At 34.9% G+C, this 26043-nt stretch overlaps 2 protein-coding genes and 1 long non-coding RNA gene across 17 annotated transcripts in view; 2 read left to right on the top strand and 1 right to left on the bottom strand.

Moving 5' to 3' along the window:
* Positions 1 to 8117, top strand: part of LOC100650469 (serine/threonine-protein kinase mig-15) — a 79560-nt gene extending 71443 nt beyond the window's left edge. For 12 of the 14 annotated variants that reach the window (XM_012319952.3, XM_048409655.1, XM_048409661.1 and 9 more), the window contains 5 exons: positions 3292 to 3505; positions 3618 to 3838; positions 3958 to 4275; positions 4359 to 4658; positions 4779 to 8117. In XM_012319952.3, coding sequence (XP_012175342.1) covers positions 3292 to 3505; positions 3618 to 3838; positions 3958 to 4275; positions 4359 to 4658; positions 4779 to 4862 — 1137 coding nt within the window. In that variant the 3' untranslated portion in view covers positions 4863 to 8117. The remainder of the gene's footprint in view (positions 1 to 3291; positions 3506 to 3617; positions 3839 to 3957; positions 4276 to 4358; positions 4659 to 4778) is intronic. The other 2 variants (XM_048409659.1, XM_012319968.3) reach the window with 1 other exon arrangement.
* On the bottom strand, positions 4984 to 10479 carry LOC105667006 (trigger factor-like). The gene is made up of 2 exons (XM_012320048.2): positions 10401 to 10479; positions 4984 to 5255 (listed from the first exon to the last, which is right to left on the bottom strand). Exons 1-2 carry the CDS (start codon positions 10477 to 10479, stop codon positions 4984 to 4986), a joined length of 351 nt encoding a protein of 116 aa, XP_012175438.2.
* Positions 10480 to 15009: 4530 nt separating this feature from the next.
* LOC125385860 lies at positions 15010 to 24440 on the top strand. Of its 2 annotated transcripts, XR_007225560.1 has the most exons (7): positions 15855 to 18840; positions 18915 to 19090; positions 20851 to 21000; positions 21528 to 21693; positions 21760 to 23316; positions 23903 to 23964; positions 24025 to 24440. It is a non-coding gene; the product is annotated as an uncharacterized LOC125385860 (long non-coding RNA). The 2 variants fall into 2 exon arrangements; XR_007225559.1 differs by having other exon boundaries at positions 15010 to 19090.
* The last annotated feature ends 1603 nt before the right edge of the window (positions 24441 to 26043 follow it).

The raw sequence follows: 26043 nt of genomic DNA, 5'->3' as shown, positions 1-26043 counted from the left end.
TTGACATGCGTGGATTGTAAAAATCGTTCTTCAAGGTGGAAATGCAGGAGAAACTGAACTGATTTTCTAAAAAGCGGCTGTGCGTCCGCGAGAACAACAAATTGAGCAAGATTTCCCCTAACAACAATATTATGTACGACTGCTGTTAACAAAGCACATTGAATCGAGGTATTTTATTATCTTGACATAGAATTAGTACGTAGGCAATTCTTTATAATAAGGAGAAATATTGTTTAAAAATATCTTTTAATTAATAGCGATAGTTTCCATCCGAAAATTATTTCCACAATTTCCTAAACGCGATTTTTCGTAGCTCGCGCAGAAAATATCATTTTTCTCTCAATCAACGAAAGAAGTTCAATTTGGTCAATTTCGGGACAAATGTTAGTTTGTAACATAACAGAATAGAAAACAGAAACTTCTATCACGTGTAATAATAGCCGGAAAAGTATCGGAACTATGGAAAATCCTCAATTACTATAAAAAAAATTCTTAACGAAACTTTGCAATTGTAAAAAATTACTAAATTACAAATTATTACTTTTAAATATCAATAACTACAAACGAACAAATGATAGAGAAGTAAAAATTAATATAGTTTCTTCAAAACATATAACAACCGCTAATAAGTGAACGATGTTTCAAAGGATTGTTGAAAGCGAAAGGCGAGACGTGAAAAATTTTTCTTTCTCACACGTTCGATTCAACACTGGATAGTAAAAATTGTATATTTATTTTACACCGATTTACACAACATTTTTGAAGTTGATTCTTCCCCGACTTTCCAGTATAAATATCCGACTACACTTTGCTAGTCAATGGACAGGATTTCTCCTTAAACTTGGTCCGCATTTGCATCTGGTTTACTGTCGAAACAACTTCAGATGGGCCATATGATTAGATCAACTGTCACGTTCAACGATTATTATAAAAACGGAAAAACCCGAAAATTATCGAGATTTTAAAGGAAAGTTCCAACCACAGAAGAAAGAATTTTTCGTATGGAATTTTTGAACGCGTTTTCAAACGAGTGCGAGTGACAGATTTCTTTGTTTCAAACACATCCATAGTTTTAACAGGGATATTTCAACAAACGCATATGTAGCATTCGTACACTTAGAAAATTTGTGTGGATATGTTATGTGGATTGTACGAAAGTTTTGAAAATTTGGAAATTAGTAACAGGATACAACTATTCCAATAATTTCATAAAAAAATATGAAGCCTATGAGAAAAACGTATTTATCGTTTCCATTCAGTTGCAGGATATTATCGAATCATATTCGTGCGTGACTTGGATGTCAAGAATGAATTTTGGCACATTTCAGGATAATTTTTTGAGCGAGTTATTACGAAAAAGTCTATTAGAATACTTATAACAACTGTCATTACAGCACTGAATAGAAAAAAATTATATGGTGCTGTTTAAATAAAGGAAGGTGGCTTGTTCTTTTTTTTTTTATTGACACAACAACTATGTCGAAGTTTGTGCTAAATATCCTGCATATGTAGTGTATGAGTACTGTATTACTAGTACTGTACCACTGTTCAAGTACACTGATTCTAGTTGCCACGAATAAAATAGTAAGAATATAATAAAACAGGAGTTCACTTTCTCGCTCCATTTATCTATTTATGTAAGGAAATTCAATTAATTTTATACTCTGTATGTTTAAGTGACATTGCCGACTCATAATCACACTTCGAGTCAACTGGCAAATGCTCTCTATATATCAATATTGCTTTACCTTCAACGATATCTTTTAATGATGATTACAAAAACCGAGGAAATATTGGAAACGATAGAAATTTTACACGTACGAAGTACGTGGTAGTTTTTGTTCTAGATTTGTGACAGTCTTTACCAATTAATAACCGAAAAGTTACTTTCAATTGATCTTCTTTGATCATTTCAATTGATTCTCATTCTACATTTTTCTTTAATTCTTCGATTTTCTCATTTTTCTTTGGACCATGAAATTATATAGTAATTATAAATTTTGCTTTAGGAAAAGAGTACGGAGATTATGTATGGTTACCTTTCCCAATACAAGTTTCGTATCTTTCATCTTTAACTTTCTCGATTTTCTTTGTTTGGATGCAACGCTGTGATCGAATTCCTAAAAGTTATACCAATTGTTCTATCTTAATGGATCGTATACGAAGAATCGAAAGAATAAATCGCTGAAAGTAATAGAACGTTATCAGAATGCTTGGTATCTATTCATTTGCAAGGAAAAGAAAATTTGATAATGTAAGAAAGTTAGCGTACCGGATGTTATATTATTTTACATTGTTTTATTGTGCGTAAATATCTGCGCACATAGTCGCATTATGTTTGTCAGCGTGACTAATTCAGGATTCTGTTGTGTGTTTGGGACGCGTGGAAGCTCTAATCCGAAGAGCAGGACCCTTTCTACTGACCATCCCAATCCCAATACTAATTATCATGTAAGTATTCAGTCGATATTGATTTAGCTCGGTGTTGCTTCTGCCTCCTTCTGTAGGATATTTTCTTGCGCGTAAAGGACGGAAACGCAACAAAATCCTCTACTATTTTTCTTAACTCTCACCGTGCATCGTGCATGGAATGTCAATATCTTGTACACTATCTCGTCGCATTCTCGATTTGGTTTTGTGGGCCCTTTCCTAGATATCGTGCGAATGAAATGATTCTCTAATTCAATTACAATCGCAGCGCTTTTCTCAGCTCGTTCTATCTCTAGCTATCACTTTCTCTCTCTCCCCACCTCTATCTTTCTTACGTGTTTGCTCATATTCCTCCTTTTTTTTTTTTTATTTAGGCTTGCTACCTATTTTCCTACTTTTTTCAACTTCTATTATCCCTTTTTATTCTGAAATTTACTTCGTATTTCTTATTCTAGACTCCAGGATATATATAACCTAACCCTAACCTAACCCATAAAAAGTACAATACTTTCTGTTCTCTGTTTACCGTAACAATTTTTACGTTGTACATTTGGTATTTGTAGTGTGTGAAACATGTATATTTGTTGTATGTATGTTACTCGCTTCAAATTGTTTGGGAAATTTGTATGATCTCTGTAAGTCTGATAAGTATCATCTACTTCTTTTATTGCATGTTACTACCTCATTAGGTGTACGTCTTATTGTATTTTCTACTTTTTACACCCTATCAGTTGTCGTATTTTGTCTCTTGGTTGCATCATCTCCTGTAATAACACGTGTATTTTTCTGAATGGTTTATTTTGCATTCTATCCTCTAGATCTATGTATTCCAGTTCAATTTTAAGATACTTTCTGTTGCAGTATCGGCAAGCAGTTAAATCACCACAACCACTTGCATTTCAACAGAAGCAAAGATCTTTCCTGACCTTTGGTTTCGGCGCGGGACCAGCTAGAAGGGAGTCTCACGTAAATGTTAATGTGACACCAACCAGCCACGACCTCGCGTCTGACACACCTGAAATACGTAAATACAAGAAACGATTCAACAGTGAGATTCTGTGCGCTGCACTTTGGGGTAAATTCATTATATAAGGAATACAATATTTTAGAAACGAACGTGTTACCTTACGTTACTTTACGCAACCCTCTACGCAATCCTTATTAATTAAAACGACGTTTATTTGCAGGAGTAAATCTACTAATTGGCACTGAAAATGGTCTGGTGCTATTGGATAGAAGTGGTCAGGGCAAAGTATATCAGTTAATAAGTAGAAGACGGTTCCAACAGATGGAAGTTCTCGAAGGACAAAATATTTTGGTTACAATTAGCGGAAAGAAGAATCGAGTACGGGTATATTATCTTTCTTGGCTCAAAAGTAAAATCTTGCGAACCGATGGACACAGTGATGTAAGTCGTTTTTTTGTTTGTCGATCGATTTCGTTGATCGATGATTGATTTAACATGTATCGACGATACATACACATGGAAATATGTTTAATATGCTCAGACTTTTTTTCATATTTCAGCAAGTTGAACGACGCAATGGTTGGATTAACGTTGGCGATCTTCAAGGTGCGGTACATTTCAAGATAGTCAAATACGAGAGAATAAAGTTTCTTGTCATCGCACTGAAAGACTCCATAGAAATTTACGCTTGGGCACCTAAACCTTATCACAAATTCATGGCTTTTAAATCATTCGGTGAATTAGCGCATAGACCACTACTTGTCGATCTTACCATAGAAGAGGGTACAAGGTTGAAAGTTATTTATGGCAGTGCTGATGGTTTTCATGCCGTTGATTTAGACTCGGCAACGGTCTATGACATTTATCTGCCAAAACACGTGAGAGAATACTTATAATATGACTTAAAAATAGTCAATGCTTCTTCTTGTATTTACATTAAGACGTTTCTTATCGATTGCAGACTCAGGGCCCCATTTGTCCACATTGTATTGTGGCATTACCAAACAGTAATGGCATGCAGTTACTGTTATGTTATGATAATGAAGGTGTATACGTAAACACTTATGGTAGACTTTCCAAGACCATGGTTCTACAATGGGGCGAAATGCCCACTAGCGTTGCATATATTGGTACAGGACAAATTATGGGCTGGGGCAACAAAGCTATTGAGATTAGAAGCGTAGAAAGTGGACACCTCGATGGTGTGTTCATGCACAAGAAAGCTCAACGGCTCAAGTTCCTTTGCGAGCGTAATGATAAGGTATGTGCATACATATTAAAGAATATATTATTATGATAGTAATAATGAAAACGTACATATTATAATTAAACTGCCTTTATTTTCTATAGCATAGGTTCACATTGTGTTTGTTTATTTTAGGTATTTTTCTCGTCAGCTAAAGGTGGAAGTGCGTGCCAGATCTACTTCATGACATTAAATAAACCTGGCATGGCTAACTGGTGATCCCGAATGAGGCCAAATCTGGCCCTCAAATTATCTTTACGAATAAGGACACAAAACCTTTCTCGTGTATCGAGATACGTATCATCGCCATTCATGTTAATTCGTTCTTCACTGCCAGGATTTAAAGCCATGGAAAGCAGACAATGTTATTATTGGAGTCAACAACATTGTCATTATTTTCAGTCTTACTACAATTGTCATTATTATCATTATCATCGTCGACGTCGTCTTCGTCGTCGTCTTCTGCGCTATCATCGACGTCGTCGTCGTCGTCGTCGACGACGTCATCATTGTTATCGTCATCGTCAACGCCACCACCATCATTATTACCATCATCATCATCATCACCTCCACCATAACTACTATCATTTTTATCCACATGACCATTATAATCTATATCGATATGTTTGCTCGAGTAATTGCACGTTAATAGAAAAACACCAAATGTTCAATGAAATATCTCAACAATGTCTTCGATTGTTCTTGCAAAGTATACAAGGGACTTGTATAAAAATATCACTTCATAAAAATATTTCTGTGCTTTTTTAACCGTTCATCTTACGTGATGCAACTTAGCATATGACAGAAGAAATGTTCCTTCTTTACCGTAATATTCCTCTTGACAGAGAAAAGTAAATAAGAAAAAAGCTATCATATATGCACAAAACTTTATTCTACTTCATAATAATTAATTTATCATGTTACTAATTGCTAAATATATTTCTTATACATGAAAGAATCCTTTGCATGAATTATAATTTCGAAATAACAAATAACAAGAAAGAACGATTAATGACAAGTCGAATTTTTAATTTGGAATAATTTTAAAAACGAACTCGATACGTTATTAGTGACTCGTAACAGGAGTTATTACATCGTACTACTCTAAGTGCAAAAGAACTGTGCAATATTAATGCTTTGGTTTGTATGGACGAAGAGATTTTCCGTAATGAGTTTGTAACAAGTGGCTGAACTTTTCTATGATAATAAGAGAAATATGAACTATTTCGATAGCTGTAAGTGCAAATACGCGAGCAAAATGCAGTGTGAATGGATTTTTGCGATTTACATTTCGTGGAAGAAAGAGTATAGAGAGAACGCGCGCGCAAGAGTGAAAGTAGGAGCGATATAACGAATGCGAAGGAATGTATGTAACGTATGTTTTTAAAGTCATTTTTTATTGAATATATTTTCTTTCCATTCATAAAGATTATTATAATTGACGTACTATTAATTTTTTTTCTGGAAAGATTGCTCTCATGATATACACATATGTAATCAACATGTATGTATCATTGCATCAAGTTTATGTTAGAATAACCTAAGTGGAAGAACGACATTGTTTTTAACAGTAAAATAATGGAAGAATAGCGATGGACTAAAATGTTATAACTAAAATTAGGAATAAGGGAGATAATTACTAATGTTATTAACTGTATAGTTTGTAGTAATCGAAGGACTCATATGTTCTACTTCTGCAATTTAAAATAATGACGATGACGATGATAATACGACGATATAATATGTGGCGTTGGATAAATTGCATTTTTTACAAGTAATAGATTTATGTTAGCAGTTTTTGAGACGTAAAGTGATAAGGTGCAAAGAAAACACTTTTTTTCTGTTTCATTATTTTTTCTAAGATTTACTAATATACTTCTTACGTTTAACTTGCACCCTCCTCTTTGCGAAAGGTATTCGCTTGGATATAGTCGTGTGTTATTTACTTCTAGCAAATAATACAAGCAATCAAGGAAACGCGTTCAATATTCGAATAAAGGACAATTTATATTATATTATATATGATAAGACGTCATGCATAGAAAAATGGTAATTTCCTTTTCTTACTACTTACTCGCTCAATATTATACGAATTAACGAATATTATTCATCCGCAAATTCATAGTCTCAAAAGTAGAAGTATTCATGACGACGGTCTTATTGATCAAACTGAATTATAAATGTTGTACCTTGAAATTGTGACTTTTGTAATTAAGAAACAAATTAAAACACGTCGCACGTACATATATCGCAAGTGCGTCCTACCATTCAGAATGAAGTTTTATACGGAACTTTCTGCTAGAAATAATTTTAGTTTGAATAGTTCTATGTGTAATTTACATCGGGCTTGCCTTTTTAAATACTTTTGACTTTGTATCAAATGTAAATTGGAATAAGAATGGTTATGCATTTCATCTTTTCTTTTATATAATTGCAGTTTTTTTTATGTCGTTTCTAATTGAATTTCGATTTATACCGTATATCGTGTACAAAGTTTATTACACATATTAAGCTTTCCTCTTAATCGTTGGGTAATATTGGAATTGTAAGTCAGTAATTATAAAATTGATTTCGTTTTTATTACTATTAAATGTCGGGCATATTTTGCTTAATGTATCATCGCAACTGAAAAATAAAAAGTCTACGGCAATAATGTATCAATAAGGGCGAGATTCGAATTTCGAAAAAAAGAGAAAAAAAAAAGAAAAAAAAAGATACGTAATGTACACTCATTTATTTATTTGTATGTAAATAAATATATGACGTGGTATATGATAAATAAATAATACGTCATACTTATTTATTTGAATGCGTTTCAACATTTTTTTACGATGTTCTTGAAATATGATGGTTAATTTTTAAGAAGCTTTATTTTTAATATTTTGGACATCGGAAACACTGGAAAACGCATTCGTAGTAAGTAGATGCAAAGAGGAGGACGTTTAGCTAGTGCAACGAAAGACTGTTTTCTGGTGGAGAAAAAGAGTTTCTATTACGCTGGGATGGAAGGAAAGGAACAGGGAGTGATTAATCGATTGCGCGCGCGGAGTGTATGCGAGTAAGAGAGAAATAGAATTTTTAGCGAATGCTATACGTATGGACGGTCATTTACAAATAATAGGGATTCCAATATTATTATAACGATAATATTGCTACGTTAAACAGATTCGTGAATTAATTTCGTGCAAGAATTCCTCCATCACTTTCGGTTCCTTTGGTTAATACTACGTTCCATCCATTTACTTTTACTTTATCATCTTGCATATTGTTTCCCAAAGATGGTAGTGATGATTTTTTAAAAATACTATAATAATTATTATTTCTATAGTTTATAATTGCATTATTGTTGCGATTATTCTATCTATCCGTACGCCATTATGACCATCACCATGCGGTATATTATGATTACAATGATTAAAATTACTACTATTATTACTATTAGTGAAGTCAAATATACGGACAATTTGTAATTGATACGACAGCAGTTTTTTCATATATCCTATATATGTACATATCATATATATATAGGATATTATTATATCCCATATAGCCGCTTATAATAAGAATAGCTTATGACTTTTCAATTTTATAGTAACACAAAAACAACCAATTGCAATCATTAATCTTGAACAAATGGAAACCACTTATCAATGGAATAAAAAAGTACTATAGATAAAAGACAGGAAAAAAGCAATGGGAAAATAAATTGATAAGTACGACATAGATACAGTATATGCAAATTTTGTTTCGCTATAATTTTTTAATTCCAATATATCAACCTCTTCGAGTCCCATATATATTTGTTTTAAAAAATATACCATAGTTATTAAAGCATTATGCGGCAAGAAATTTTGTATGTTTGTACCAATTCTGATTCCCTTTTGGTAACATAAACCTTAATTCCATTAGTGCCAATATAACTAGTAGCATAATTTATCAGTGATATTAGCAGTATTTTAAGAACTACCCTTCTTCTGATACATTTGTATGAATGTTTGCTCACGTAAGTTTAATGTACTGTAATTATTTTTCATTTGTTCCAACTAGACAGGAGTGATTAGTTTGACAGCTATGTGTACTATAATTTTTTTTATAAATAAAGCACGTTGAGTAGCTGGCTATCAGAAATGACATAACAATTAGTAATTTTCGTTAGTGTCGTTTCTAGTACTATTATAACGAGTTTTATGGTAGTCAAAAATACAAAAATGCGAACATTTTCATTGAAGCTAGTTTACGCTTTTTGTTGTTTTCCATACGATACAAAAATATTCCTATTATATCAAATGGAACGAAGAATAAACAGGAGATATTTAAATATTTGGTTGGAGAAATGAAAGAGAAAATTTTGGGTACTCAGTGCCTTATTTAATAATGGAGATTTATATTTTTCGTTAGATCCTAATAAAACTGCATTAGATGAGAATTAATAACATTTACAATTACAAATATAAAACTTCGAATTTTGATTGATGAATAGCGAGACAAACGAAATGGGTGGCTGGAAATCATTCTTTTTAATTTGTCACTGACTGATCACACTGGCCTATCGCATGATACTGGAGTGAATTATATGCAACTTTTTCCAAAGAAAAACTCTTCCTTATCCTGGAACTCCTGCACAGTTATTAATGTCGAAACGTTCAAATTCGGTAAGTCTATTTTTATTTGAAGAATTAGTTCAAGAATTATTCGAGCTCAGCTTATATCAATTAACCTTTTAGGTACTTGCGCCACTGTAATGGCTTTCGCGAATGTCATCTTATATTACGTTGCGCCACTATAGTGGCTCACTCTACTGACTTATACGCTCATCGTTTGAACTAAATGATCTTTTTCATTTGTCTTGTTCAAATAATATTTTTTCCTTGTAAAGATAATAGCATTTAGCAAGAAAAATTAACGAAAAAATTAGAATTTTTAATACATTATTCTTCATCTCAAACGCATAATTTCAAACAATTTTTTGCTACGCCTTCCAGTGTCGCAGATAGTCCAAGAAACGTATTGTTCAACCCTCAATTTTGAGCAATACTATCATTTCTTCGATGTGGATGATGTCCAATATAAAAAAATACGTGTCAAATATTTTTTCGGTATCTATCCCCCATATAAGTTTCATCAAAATCGGCGAGTTTGATATGTTCCCTTTAAGCATATGTTCGCAATAAATATCTCATAACCTCTATATGAATTGATGGAATGGTTTCAAAATTTAGTCTCATAATCGCGATTGTTGCGTATCATTACTGAACCAACGAAATTTCAAAAAAAGTTTCGTATAATGCGTATAATATATCGACAAACAGAATTCCGTGATAAGTGTTCGAATGCTTTTGTGTGTTACTGCTGCCATTAAATTTCATAATGAAAATTTCATTGACTTCGTCAGTGAACAGAAAGTTGAAAACAGTCTTCTGAGACGGCGTTTGTCTTATACGCATATTTAGTGTATTTAAGGGGAAGACTTCAAGTAAATGTTTTACTTCTAAACATATTATCTCTCTTACGTGTAATGGCTCGTGTTCCAGGTCCTTATACCTTAAGTCAAGAGAGTGAGAAATATGTCACTCGAAGTTAAATCCGTCGTATATGTTACGAAATTACACTTTACTCGAATTTGCTGAAAATTGTGAAATTCACGTTATAACGCTTTAAGAAGATATTGGACGAACGTATTAACGCTTTTGGTGAATTGCACACGTGTAACGTTGCAGATGCGGGTACCTGTACATGTTTCGCATTTACGTTACTCACATTCATATTCGGACACAGCGTTATCTCTGTATTTGTCGCTTTCTATAAGATGGGATGATTTAAATATCGTGCCGTCCATTCTACAAAAATATGAACTATTTATTGCAGTTTGAAAATACGTGAATGTTGCTTCCTAATAATAACGTTTAACTGTATTTTTCACGTCGCATTAATATTCGGACATGTTATGAAAAAGAAAAATATTCTGTCTGCAGAAGTTCGAACATTCGAAATGTATGATGATGAGCGGCGACAATATTACCGCGTATTTTTTAATAAAATATTTATAATGTACAAGGTGTAAAAAAGTTATTTAGTTGAGGCCATAGAGTTGTTCTAGGGATCACCTCTAGATTTGTAGACATCTGCAAAAAAATTAACTGCAAAATTGACTTTGATGTTGACCTTGAAATTCAATGTAATGCTTGAAAGTAGAGCCGACATAATTTAAAACGAGTCCAAGGGGGGTATTGCATGACTTTTTCTTCACGAAGTTACAGCAGTTCAAATATCAACAATTTTTCGGACAAAATTCAGTAATTCTTTAAAAAGTGTTATCGTAGAACAGATATTTTAGGATTTGTATAATAGAAGCATATATATATATATATTTTTCATAACAAAAAAATCATAGAAACTAGTATTCACTATCTGTTACAATAATAATTGAGAAGTTTTTTAATATTGATGAGCAAAATATCCGTTCCTGCTATAGAAAAATTTTTGCTTTCATATTTTATGAGATCTGTCGAAAGTAAAACTTTTATTTTCAAGAACTTTCCTTTGTATCTGTCCTCATAGGAACTCATAACGTGAGAAGGTTCTCTAAAAGAGTTTCACGGTCCATGTTTTAAACAGAGCCTATTAGAAAGTTCCATTACTCTTTGGTTCCTTCGTTTATATGATCTCTTTCCGTTGCACGGCTGTGCAGAACACCGTACCAAAGTTTTGTCACCTGTTTCTGAGGCAGCCTGTACAGATATTAGAAATAAACGGTGGTTTTCGAGGGAGATACTATTGTTTCACCCTCCTAATGCGGCTTAACAAGTTGACGTACAAAGTCGCCAGATCGAATTATCGAAGCTTACGCCGAAACCACGCTATATCGGTTATTTATCCTGGACAATGAACCACCAATGCCAGTTATAGAGACCGTTGAGGGATATTAAATGACCAGGGGATGGAAAATCCACGCTCACGGGGTTATGCGATAACAGTGCTTTGGAGTATCCGATAATAATAAGAAAGTACGATTTTTCAACGTGGCATTTCAGGATTACACGTAAAAAGAGAATCGGACGATATCGAATTATCTTCGATGTAATTAGCGTTCCATAAATTTACTTCTTTGATTTTTCTTTATTTTCACATAGTATACAGTTTTATACAAAGAAAAGTTGAAAATTTATATTTACTACTCACAGTAACTTTTGCACTAAAAATTTATCATCATATTCGGAACAGTCATTTATTCCATTTTACGTATAAGATTTGTCATTTATCGCTCTTATTAAATAAGAAGTCGTTTTTTAAAAATTACGTTATCTTCTGATTCTTCTTATTTTATAAACTTCTTTTCGTTCGTCATTGCTAATAACCGCCAATAGTATATTATAATATAGTATTTAAACCTTTGTTCAAATTTCTATTATTTCGCTATCGATGTAGTATATTGTTGTTTTGTAATTCATGCATCTTATTTAATCAGCTATTACCGAAATACTTTTTGTTTACAAATAATTTATTTCATGTTACTCTCCCAGTTATAAAATTCTAATACAAATATGAATTTTCTATTAATAAAGTGTTAAGCCAACTGGTCATCACTTTTGGTACACAGAAGATTAATTAGTATAAACATCGAGCCTTATAATTTAGACACCAATGAACCGAATCAAACTCGAATCGCCAAATTTGGCGAAATTTGATACTAGGAAATTCCATAAAACATAAACTTTCTATTCCATCACATTTATCCTTACAGATACACATTCGCAAAGACATGGACACGACTTTCATCCAAAAGAAAGCCTGCAGGAAAAATAAGCAATCGCTTCTATTGCGTTTCGGCAACCAATCAAATTAATTAAACTTAAGGTCAAATATAGAAAACTGATGAAATATGGAATGGTATACCTAATTGGAGTAGTGCCGTTTTTAAAAACCTGACAAACGAATATCGGTCAGGGAGCTATAGGCTATCTCACTCGCTCACTGTGATGAAGAAATATGGATCAAGCGCCTAATGTGCGGACTTTGAACATATGATGAATGTGTTGATGCAGAGTTCGACACTTGGATACGTGACTATCGCAAATAGCTATCCTTTTTATGTCATTCTCTTTTACATGTGATTTTATAACTAAAATACCTTGATCAATAAAAATAATAAAGAAGTATAGAATAGATAGAGAAGATAGAATAAAAAGAAAAATAAGAGATATTGTATCTGATTTCAGGTATTCCATATTTGACCACTTTCCTCTATATCGCCACCATAGATTCAGTTTCACGAAAAGGCTCGCCAATAGATTAACGAATTCAAAAACGGAAACACTTGCATATCGTTTAAAATCTATTCAAACATCGTACAGGATACTTTAATACTAAAGTTAATAGACTATAGTTACAAAAACCAACGAACGAATAAAACACATTTCCCTTTGAGCAATTTTTTCACGTTAATAATTTATCGCCACGCGACAAGTATTTTATCGAGAGTAAGCGTAACTATTTTTCAGAGTTCAATTCGCTATCTTATTTTCGTATCGAAACAGCGAGGAGATTGAATATTTTTCCATATGATACCGTTGGAATATTTGATTCGAGAATATTACGGTCGAACAACTTTTATTCTGTAAATCGCGTTCGAAACTGTAGAATTGTTAAAACTTTTCAAAACGAACGATGCACTATTACAGCAAAGCGTCGCAAGTGCTAGTGTATACGAGTTTATCTACATATGACGTGTCTCAGGCGATGCAATTGAGCGGGAGGCAATTCCTCGTGCACAAATAAATTAAAAAAAAAATTGTCTCGTTTCAGGTCTCGTTTTCGAGAAAATTGAGTTTGACATAGAATAGGATATTCATATTGGAAATGTCCGATGGGGAGTACGTGAGTACTTGTTGAATTTTCAAATTCAATTTCCTCGGAAACGAAGCCTCAAACGAACAAATTTCATTCTCTTTTTCGATTTACAGCGCTTCGTGAAAGTATTTGTACACTTGTCGTCGAAAACTTCCACGTGCCTACAGTATATCATTGCGCATGTGTTATGCTATGAAACATTTTGAAATTTCATTAGCACTGTTATGAGATGCGATCGCCATCATTATATTGGCGAAATTTGAATTCGATCTGAAAATATATGCCAGAGTAAACATACATATGCATAGGCGGTGAAAACACGTATTTTTCTGTCTGCAGTAATTTTCAGATCGTTGAGTGCACGTTAGGATAACAAATAATGCGATTGAGATGTTTATCTTGCTTCTGTAATTCATTCTCTGTGAATTTCCATCTTAGTCGATTATTTGCGAAATCTTATGAAATTATTTCAAGGTTACATGGTATGAGTCATGGCGAGATGCGTTTTGATCTCATCTTTTTAATAGTAAATAAGGAAATAGGTTACTCCGTTAAAAAAAAAGAAAAGACGTTGCAAATTACGAAAATTTCAAAAGATGTGACCCAGAGATGACATTCAGTTTCATAGCCTAATTTCCTCCTTACAATACAATGATTTTCTCTCGAAACATTTTCTTGCATCATGTAACATTGTACGATATGTTTATTGTATATTTTATATTTAACAAATAAGAGAATAATTAAGGGGGGCAGAGTTAAACGGGACACCCTGTATACATGAAAAGATTTTAGGAGCGTTCGAATATTTTTGTGAGCCACTTTGTATTGTGTACAATACCTAGACCAACGACTATTTTAAGTAGCTTAATCGTATTCAAGGGCAGCTACTCCATACTTGTTACCGTGCTACAGTAGGCTACAATATTTCGGAAATCTATATATACTATAATATACTATAATTTTTGCTTTGCGCTGTTGTTTCTTCGTGGCTTGCTGTCGGAGCGAGTTGATTCCTTGCGTAGACGAAGCGTGCGTCGATGCTCACAGTAGCCGCAGCTTGCCTTCCGCTCGTCAACATTCGAAAATCGCTTCTAAATTGAAGAAAAGTCTATCGCTGTCCATTGGTATCGATAAGTTATCTTCCCTCAATTTCTCACACTTTTTCTTCCCTCAAGATGTTCTGTTTCATACTGCAGTCAGCGTCGAACGACCTACATGTTTTTGTGGGTGCTGTGAATGTTTAAAAGCTCTGTTCTTCACTGTTTCGATTTAATCCGAATCTCAGTTTGATACACGAGTATTATCCTTAAAAGCAAATTCCATGGATTCTTCGTTGAGATAACAACTTTCTACGCGAACTTTCGAAGAAAAATATTAGAACACTGGGAAGGGTTACTCCTGATTCGGCTATCGGTCAGACAGCCAAGGAGAGAAAAACTGTTCCACGCACAACATCGGAATTACCGATATGTTCGCAGTTCCCTCTCACCCCGCTCCTAAAAAGCATCAGTCGATTTAATTAAATTTAATAATTTCAGACTGTTCATGATCACACATGCGTGCGCAGCTCGCAGCACGCAGCACGCTAAGCGTAAAATCCGCTACGTTCATTTGAAGGCGAACACGAAGGTAGCATAATTGATAAACTAATTCGAGAGCAGTCGAGGTACGTTTGATTTCGCAAACGATGTAGAGGGAGGTAGACTTTCGTAAGTGATGTAAGGGACTTACCTAATTGGTTAATGGTCGATTAAATGACAAATTCCTAACACGAAAGTGACATATCGATAGGTTAGCCGAGCGATTAGACAGTTCTAGCGAAGCGTCCTCCGCGTCGTCAAGGAAACCAGATTACGTTAAAGCTACCGTATCACGTACTGTTAACCAACCTCTGGGCCTCGTTGACGATTGTCTGTCACGGAAGTCTCTTTAACACGTGCCCCTAAAGCGGCGCTGCTTACGCGGCAATGCACGATTCTCAGTATACATGAATTTCACGAAACGGCTATCAGTTTTAAGTAACCTACGGCAAAATATATTGCGATACGTGTATCGATCTTTAGATTTCACGAGACAGCGTAGTTCGCGTTTTGATGCGCTAACGTCGGGACATAGAATCTTTAGGAATATACGAGATATCTTGCAACGTTGGTGTTGTTACGAATAACGACAGATAAATGAATTATGAAAAAAGAGTCACAGGACTTTGCTTACCGATTAGATCTGTGTTAAGTGATTCGTGCGGAAACCTCAACTTCCTCATCGCCCAGATCACCTATTCTGCACGAGAGATGATTCGCCAGCAAGGTAATCAGAAATGCAGGTATAACATGACTTTTATGTTGACGAAGATGAAAATCGTCGTTAAGCGTTCGATGCTGCTTGGACGTCGCCATATTGTTTCTCAATATTCGGCGCCAATTTTAGAAAACGATAAGGATACATCACTGTTGCGCGGACGAAGGAGTATAAGTCAGAATTATGGTATTAGTTTTGCGGAGGAGCGCTTACAATATCCTAGATGCGATATAGAATTAGACGTAGGTGGTTATGGTTAGGTGCATTGAAAATATTCTTCATAGAAATGAGGCGAAGAAGGATAAAGTAAAAGGAAATTTCATGGCATTTTGAAGTTAAGAAAATAAAATTTATCGAACTGAAGAATATCGATGTCTATGAAGAGAAATTAAAAAAGCTAAACTTAAATTAAAGATAATCATTAAACGTTAATGAAAAAGCACAGAATTATGGTAGAATTATCGTAGTAGTAGGAAAAGTAGTGGACAACTCTCTGCAGTTTACACGAAAAAAAAAAAATGATGCAACCGTTTGCGTGCTGCGTCTTTCGATGTATCCAACTCGTCATGTTAAATCGCTTGAAAAAATTGGAAACTAATTCGAGAATTATTTATCAAATACAATCGTGGCTCACGAAAGCGTTCGAATTCTATTAGAAAGTTTATGTGTATATTACAATTCAAAATATTTTCTAATCTCATTAGTAACGAGATACAACTATCGCGATTATGTTGCTAAAATTGAGAATGTATATAGAAGTTAGAAGATCATTATAGAGAGTAAGAAGATATAAGCAGGAGTCATTTATCCACTGTTAACTAAGCTAGAATACGTGACGAAACCGTCTTTAGCACTAATTGCATGTTTAAGACCGCTATTCACTAATTTTTTATTCAGCGTATGATTGCAATAAATGTCTTCTAGCTTAAATATATCTACGAATTGGTTTCAAATTTCACTATTATAATACGATAGTCGTGTCTCATTACGGTGCTAACGAAGTTTCGAAAAGTTTCACGTAACGTGTCTAATATATTAAAAAAAAAAAAAGAAAAATTATATTCTGAAATAATGCGAAGAAAATGGCAAAAACGTAAAAGAAATTCCGTGCCAAGCGTTCGGATACTTTCGTGAACTACTGTGTATTCTAGACACGTGACAATATTAAACGATTGAAACAAAAATGAACACATGCATCGTCAGCAAGGCATCGATTAACTTTTGACTCGTACGATGGAGGAAGAAGTGCCGAAGAATTATACTCATCGATGAAAAATATTTTCAATCTAGATGATTTAGATGGCTTCGATTATTACGATGTATCAGTGCATAGCAAAAGAAAGATTACGAAAGCGCGGCGTGAAATGGCTGCGGGGATTACAATGCTTTGAGCAGGTATGCGTTACGATTGAAAGACTGATATTCATCCTGAATTGTACGAGATAGCAATCATGAAAAGAGCTAGTGCAGCTATAAACGAGACTGCCTATGTACTTTAGACACAGAGATTCGAACGCAATTAAAGAATTGGAAGAAAAGAGGTTCGCGATTGGTATCAAAATGAATCTCGTGGAAAACGAGAAACTTGCGAGTGCTGCACCGAAAGGAACGTGTCACGAACACCTTCTTCAAGAGAATAAAAAAAGCAAGACTCGACCGATTGTGGATCTTAAGTACCGTTTTCAGCGAAGCAGCAACGAGAAACATTTTGTTGGTGTTCCGTGTTTCTTGAAAAGGTCGCCGTTTGTTGTCGAGCGTTTCTCCAAGTTTTTTCTTGTTTCCGTTACCGGCAACAAATGTCGTCGCTTGCTTCCTGTTCCCATTGGGAATGGTAAAGATCAAAGAAAAATAGGCAACGAAAACAAATGTCCATTCAGTGTATACACGTTACTGGCGACGAATAGCCTGAAACCTAATACAAAATTCAAATGTTCCTTAGATTACGTTGCCTCGGTGTGGACAAAACGTGTCTATAAGCTGCTATTCGTTGGAAATGCCTTGGAACATGTAGCGAAAAGGCGTTGTTCGACGTTGCATCCGGAGGGGGGCAGTAGAACGTTATTCACACATGGTAGAACAGAAAAATAGATCGTTGCTTGAAATGGCACGCCGCGTGCTGATTGTCGCAAATCTCGAGAAGAAATATTGGTGCAAAGCCATAAATACAGTAACTTGCTTATAGAATAAACTACGGAAGATAAGAGATAACGTGCCTAAAAGAGGACACGCTTGACCATGGTAGATAAAATGGATATGAATGTGAAGCATTTCGATGCGAATACAGCGATTTAGCATATACATATACATCGTATACATATTCAGTGAATGCTGCAATAGAGAATTGAAGGAGATAATATGTATACATAACGCAACCCGAGGGCTACGCTGTCTCAAGTAAATGTGGTTACGTATGCAAATTGAAAAAGGGCATCTGCGGATTAAACAAGCGGCAACGTTATGAAACGACAGATGTAGGATCCTGGTTTTAAGAAATACGTTTATCTTACATTTTACTAAGGATATATTTACGTTACATATATTTACGGTGTTGCGATTAATTTTAAGTTCAAACATATTTCCGGCATCGTTTTTTTGATATTTCCAAGAAAGTGAAAAACGAATTTGTTTACGTAATGCGTCAAATGTATACTGCTACATGTATGTATGTAAATGCTATAGGATTACACGGCGAGTTATTGAACTTTCGTAACTGAAGTAGAAAAAACAAAAAGCCAAGTTTTCAACAAGACAACGTTTTTATTCGTATAGCCGTCTCTGCGGAAAAGTGGTTCGTTTTTGGAATAGAATTATTATCGTGGTCAGCATCGAGTGCTGATCTGAAACCGATCGAGAATCTGTGGGGAATTGTAGCAATAAAAGTTGACGATCAGGAGAAGCCAACTATAGAAAATATCAAATTGAACTGAAAAAATGAGTAAAATCCAAAGGTCAGACGGATATCTCAAGCGAATAAATTAGTGAACAGTGTTCCCAACAGGTTGATGGAAGTAATCGAAAGTAAAGAAAAATCCGCTAAATATTGAAGGAAACGGTAACAAAGTTAGCATTGAGTTCATACTTTTCCACAGCCAGAACTTATTTGCTTACTAAATCTTGTGTACTCAGGGAGAAAAAGCAAATTCGCAGTTTGTTTACACGAGTTTCAAATGATTCAAAGTGCAGCCGAAGAACGCTATAATTTTGGTTTCAAAGATTTCGAAATGGCGATGAAAGACTCGAAGAGAAAGGGGATCGTATCATCCCGAAAACTCTAGATTTCTATGATCATGAAATACAAAAAGGTTTGTATCTCGCTAGGAAAAGCGTATTAAATTTAACGGATGTTATTTTGAACAAATAAATTTATTTCGAATAAAAAAACACAAATTAGGGTATCATGTTTGAAAACCGCGATTTATTTCCGAACTACCTAATAGCAACGCGTGACGTTGGCTGATAGAGAGCAGTACTCTTGTGCCTTTGTGCTGTCCCGCGAGGCTTCTTTTCATTTCTGTGTTATACGTCACAGTTAAAGCTATTTTTGTCTTCGCTTCGTCAAATTAACATTAAAGAAAACGTTTTTATAAATCCTATTTGAACATTGCGCCTTGCGTTAAGCTATGGTTATAGTGGATGCTCATCCAGATGTGTCATTGTAATTATAATCCTATTAAAAAATTATAATCCTATTTTCGCCGCACCACGGACCTAATAAGCCTAAATAGCTTACCAGGGACATATCGCGGATGCATTGAAAAGGAATGACCTAGCGTTGGCTTCAGTCGCAATTCAACACATAATTAGTGTTCCATCGGTAGAAACAAAAAAATCCCGAGGATTTTCCTAGCTAATTTTATGACGCACACTTCCGCAGACAAGAGGCTAATTTCTAGGTCGGGACAATGATTTTAATTTTCCATGTCCATGATGTTCTCAACAGTCAAGTCTGTCATAAAACGGCACCCTCTTACCTAATTGATCGCAAGCTTCACGCTCGTCCAAGTATCGCTCACCCTTTTTCCGACAAGTATCTCCTGTGCTTCGGGCGCACGGAAGCGCATTAGCGACACCCAACAAACGAACATGCTGATTGGCCAGTTTCTTGTGTTTCGTGAAAATCAAGCAACATGTATATTTTCGCATCCTTTTTGCGCCTTGCTAAGTACTCTAGGTCGAATCTGGCAAGATCAGTCTCGTGCCTTTCACCTATAAACATCTCCAAGCATTCGCAGAGTTGAAACTATCAGTTGAAACGATCGGTTGCCAGTTTCAGCCGAGCTTTATATCTCGAATCGACTTTAACTTTCAGCGGTCAGAGTAAAATATCGTGTGACCATTCATAACGACCATTCGTAAATCTTGTCTCAGCAATTGGAGACAGTTCTAAATTTTCTTATCGTTCGGGGGTATCGTACCCTCAGTGTCATCGACAGCTTACCATTCGCCACTCCTCCTCGTGAGTATATCGCCCAAGATTAATTCGACGGGTGCAGTGCAATGCAGTGTCATCGTTATCGGATACACATAAAAATACACACACAATCAGTTTTCAAGTTAAATCAGTCACGCTTCAGTTACTTATAATCCAACAGTCAGTCAGTCAACCAGTGAGATACAATTCAGTAGTCAGGATTAGACTTCGGAATCAGAATCGATCCGTCTACCGCAGCAGCCAGAGCATGCAGAACATCCACAACTTAAGTGAGACCAGTTGTCAAACTTTCATAGACAGCACCTGTTTCATCGATCATATTTCACGACAGTCAGTTTGATGGCTCCATGTTCACTGAATACACCATAAACCAGTATTCAGTATATTTCTTTCCCCCGCCAAGGGGTGATCCTTCGAGAAGTTAGGCGATACGAAATGCAATATCCTAATACACTGGGTGAATCAGCATCCGTATATTATCCATATACGGTGTTCTGTATTTGCATATATTCGCGAGTATACTGATTAAGCAATTGTCTTCAGAGCCAATAAGATAGTCGGCTGTGTTCCGTTTCAATATTATTTTACCTTTTGGGTTCTTGATATTCACAATATCGGTTTCTGTTCCAGGGATGGATATTACGTACAAGGAGATCAACGAAATCTAATTATAAGCGTTATTGCGTATTAATAATTGAACGAAACATTCATCCACGCGCTGGGAATGATATTTCTATAATCAAGTTCAATTCTCGTAATTCCAAGTGCTATATTCGTTTCGTAAGTATTCAGTAATGATATATACCAGGTTTTGGTTAATGGTATTACATATTTGACTAATGGAAGTCGTCGATATGCTTATGTTCGCGAAGAATCGTAAATAATTGTTTTGGTCTTAAAGTATAAAGTTCGACAATTCTATGTGTCGCGTCGAACGTTAGATCTTCCACTTTGCGTATTTATTCGCGGGCGTCGGAGTTGCTTATTTCCAAATTAATTTATTAATGAATTGAACTGTGCTCTATAGTCGTGGGATTTCTGATATATGTTAGTGGCGTTCCAGAACTCTATACGGTTTCTCATATCTACGGATTTCAAGAGTTTTAGATTCTGACTCTGATGAGTTTCACATTTATCGAGTTGCAGTTTTAAATCGCACTTCGCGTCCGAAAGTTATATACGGATGCGCGTGAGCTGATTTCTCATAGAAAGATAAGAAAAGCATACGGAACAAAATGTTTTTATTCGAGGTTTATTTGTCGAGAAAATCGAATGTTCCGTTCTTAGACGAAGACGTTTGTTTATAGAATCAAGTATCATTGACGCTAGCCGTTTGGACACAAAGAGGACAGTAGCAAGGCCTAATTTCGCGAACCTGGAAAACGTCGAAGTCGAGGACTTTCAGGCCTCCCACGTAACGAGATAAATTGCCCTTGGACCCGTAGCGAACATAGACGATAACGCCTTAAAAAGGTTGGTCTAGAGAGTCACCCAATCAACTTCGTGCAATTTTTAACAGAATCGGCTCTATCCATCTAGGAACTGCTTCTCAGCCTCGCAAGTTCGCTTGAGGAGCCAATCAACTACGAACTTCCAAAGCAAACACATAGTCTGCCGCGATAGTTCAATGGAGTCACACGAATTATAGAAATGAAAAGGAATTCGATCAAATTTCTCTATGTAAGTTGTCCTTATTGCCTACGACATAAAAAGCGTACATCGTTGACAATCAAGCTGAAGCGTATGATACGTTGAATTCGAAATTTCTCTGTGCTGAGCGATGTGCGACGTGTATCACGTATGTATACAAGGTTTCCGCGAATTTCTCTAATGTTTCGTTCACGCAAGCTGTTAGTTTCGCTTAATCGCGACCATGAGATACAGGAACAAGGAATACCTCGAGATAATCAAGACTTCGAATGCCTATAGCAGTAATTTATTCGCTGCTGTTCGCTATTACGGAGAACGCTATGCCAACCAACGTGTTCTTGATGTCAGAAACGCTCTCTTTTAGAAAATGCATCCTTTGAATCTCGATATCGACATTGTAGTCGTGCGCGCGGACGTGCCATCGAAGATGATGCTCTAGATTCTAGAAGATTCATATTCATAACAATCCTTGACTAACACCATCGATGAGACGAGATTCTGCAAGAGTGTTCGTTAGACTCAACTAAGGAATTTAGCCGTAATTCGTTCGTGCTTTAAGGGAGAAATCAACCCTCTCGTCCGAGTTGGCTTTCTATGTAAATGTTTATAGATCGTAAACGACAAAAGATATGAAAAAGTAATTCAAATTAAAGTTATATTGTGTTTTGATACCTATTAATTTGCGCGAAAAATTTATTTAAAAAATCATTTCTTTGAGAAATTTAATTGCTTGCCCGCTTTCCTTACAGAAATTTTAATCTTCTTCGAATCCAATAGTGTATCACAGTACATAATTATTGTAATTATTTCTTCCAGAATCGTTACTTTAAGTTTCGTATATTACCTGTGCTGGCTGTTAATTCAGCATGTAGTTGCGAGGCTGATAACTTTTGCGATAACGATCGTTTCTCCATACGTTTTACATGAAATAACCATAAGATTAATTTCATCGTAACGCGTCGGGATATTAATCGATGGATGATAACACATTGTGCACACAAATCTTTTAACGAAGTTTGTCATGCTGAAACAATAAAAATGCAAATCTATTTAAGACCTATAAATATACAGGACCGAAGGGAATAATTTGCTTTCATTTAATAATTGACAAAAGATAAGTAAAATCAAACTGCGGATAGTACAATATTACAAAATCCAATGCTTCAGTATTGACCAAGTTATATTTTTTGATATTCAAGAATGTGTTTCACATTTATACCTACTAAATAGCAGTAATTCTGCGTTCGAACATATTTTGGGTTGGATAGCACTGTTCTGTGTTTTAAGGTTCATTCATCTAACACGGTTCATTGTTCAGGATTGTCTATTCTTTGTTCGCTCTTCATCGCATACAAATTGTTGAAGACTAACTCGCCGGATAGTCGGTCGTGCGAAGATCAGGCGGCCGTGTGACGAACTATGGATCCCGAAGAGGAACAAATCTACGTGAGTCAACCGCGACACAACATTTATCGTATTTCAAACGAATGTCTCCTATAATTAAACTGCCATGTTTACCGGTAGAATTTCTTTAAAAATAGTTCAATAATCATTTTAATACACGCATAGTCATGCTTGTTTTGAAATTACTCACAAATTTCGTCACGAAAGGAAAATTGGTTTCCATGTAAGAAATCGAGGACAATGTAGAAGTGTCAGAAAGTGTGAGTGATAGAAAAAGGTGTAATAAAGGTGCAGCGAATAAGAATAAAAAATGGAATTATTGAAGTCGTTGTAGCTGCTACTTGTCACAGCTTGTATGTGTACACGTACATTTCTGTATATATATGTAGACCAAGAAAAGGAAAATGTCCAATAAAAAGTTAAAAATCGCTCTTACAAAGCACTAGGTAATGTTATGGGAACAATAGAATTTCAAAAATATTTGAGAAACATTTACAAACCGCCTATCTGTTCCTATACTGTATCGAACGAAAACTAGTCTATTATTATTTCGTATTGTTGTTATAATTTTTCAATTAAAGAACTTTTTAGCACGTTTGTATGACATGTTTCTCTTATTCTTGCTCAGGGAACATGCATCTAGCATCGTTTAGCGGGAAAATTACGGACATGCCACATGTATCACGTCGAGTAAGTAACAAAACTTACTAGGCCAAAGTACATTGAAGTACTAAAAGAAAAACATTTCAGATGAAGCATTGCGATTGAAGTTGAGATTTTTCATGCACCAAAGACGTTAATGCGCCTATGCACCTTTTAAGTGACAAATAAGTCATTCTTACATAATCTTTGGAGAAAAAGCAAAGAGGTACAGAAGAAAAGCTTCTTTTATATTTTCTAAGCAGTGGAGCATACTAAGTGATTGAGTATTCTTTTAAAAGCAGTTCTTCTTAAGTTTTTATTAACTTTATAGAGAAGGGATTTTAACCAAAGTTTACACGCACTATGTTTCACTTAGAAAAAATTCACAATAGCTTTATTGTTGTTGGTAGCCTGTGGATATTTATGTTACTGAAATGTGTAAAAAAATATGTTAATATAATACGTAAGATATATTGGAAATCATATTATTTGAACATGGTAATAAAAAATACGAATTTAAATTATATCAACTCTAAATATTTCATTTTTAGGCCAATTTACGACTAGAGAATTATCGTTTGATATTATAAGATGTAATAGGTGCAATCTTTTACATCATTAACGATTTCAGCTTGTAAGGTGTCATTAATTCGTAATATAGTTTCGAAACCGCAATTTTTCTTTAAAATTGCATTCCATTTGGACATCGTCTTTTCCGCAAATTCCTGGAATACATACGCGTGCAGCCTTTTGTACTCATTGGCAGGATTTAAAAATGGCTCTTGGTAAGTATACAATTTTTTTAGTACATATTGGAGTATACGAGTACTATATATATTGGTTTTTCCGCATCTGTATCAAAATATTCAATTATGCGATTCAAAACAAAATATTCAACTATTGAGTATGTCACAAAATACAATCTCCTTAATCAATTTGGAATTGATTAACGGCTTCTTTACATATACAGTGTCGTACAAGTAAAATAAATGTGGATATCTAATAGACTATACAAACGGTTTTAATCATTTTGATCGTTGTCTTTATAAGCTCGAGAGGGTTTTAAATGTATGTGACAGGATTGACGTTCATCCGCTATAGGTGCTGAAATAGACATTCATTAAAATGTTTCTAATGGAAATTCGAGTAAATATTAAACCAAATATCTCCTCTAAAATCTATATTACAAAATCGTCAATTGTCGTATTGTTTTTTTTTTTATATGCCAGTAATACCAATACGTATGAAATGCGTGACTTGTATTGGTTCGTACTACAGACTCTTAGGAAGAATGCGTTTTTATCTGAAAAGGTTGAAATATTAAAATCGTGTATGAAGAATAAAATTCTTAGCTTTAAATTGTTATACAACGATAGGTATATGAAGCCAAACACATTTATTAAAAAAGAAACATGATAATTAAGATTTGGAAAATTGGTGCGATAAAATTCGATATGTCACAATCTAATGAATGTTACGAGCGTTTGAAGTTGGTGATAAGTGAACTAGTTCTACGCGAATAAATGTTAAGCATCCATTAATTATCCATTTCTTAAACAAATATCCTTATTATTCGTGTAAAGTATATAATTTCGAACTACGCGTACACTGAGTATTACACGTTGCTTCATGTTCGTCGAAATGAAAATATGTAGCAAGCAAACGCTTTGATAGTTGATCGCGGTCGAGCGATATCGCGATAACGTAATTTACCAACGGCACAGTAATAAGACTAAATTACAGTAATAAGTTATCTCACTTGTTTTAGCATTTAGTTCGAAGAATAATCGTTGGCTAGTTATCCAAGGAGCATGATCAATCTACGTTGTTAATAAGAATTATAAGATAATAAGATAGTCACTTGTCTATTCTTTGAAGAAGCTTGAGCACGTAGTTGCCTGTGGCGATAAAGCGACAGAGTGGTCAGAGTGGTCAAAATGGAAGAGAGAAGGAAGCTGGAACGAACGGTTGCTCGGCACGCGCGCGATCGAGTTCACGTGTACGACAGAGATAGCTAGGACTGAGAGGAAGCTAAGGGAGTAAGGACGAAGTAGAGGGAGAGGAAGACAGAAGGTTTGTTCCGTTGCTGAAGTTAATGGCACGGGAACAAGTATAGGAGAGACTAGC

This window comes from Bombus terrestris, chromosome 10, assembly GCF_910591885.1.
Source record: "Bombus terrestris chromosome 10, iyBomTerr1.2, whole genome shotgun sequence".
NCBI classification, from domain to species: Eukaryota; Metazoa; Arthropoda; class Insecta; order Hymenoptera; family Apidae; genus Bombus; species Bombus terrestris.
Note: the sequence above shows the minus strand (reverse complement) of the source record. Positions and strands in the feature narration are given on the sequence as shown.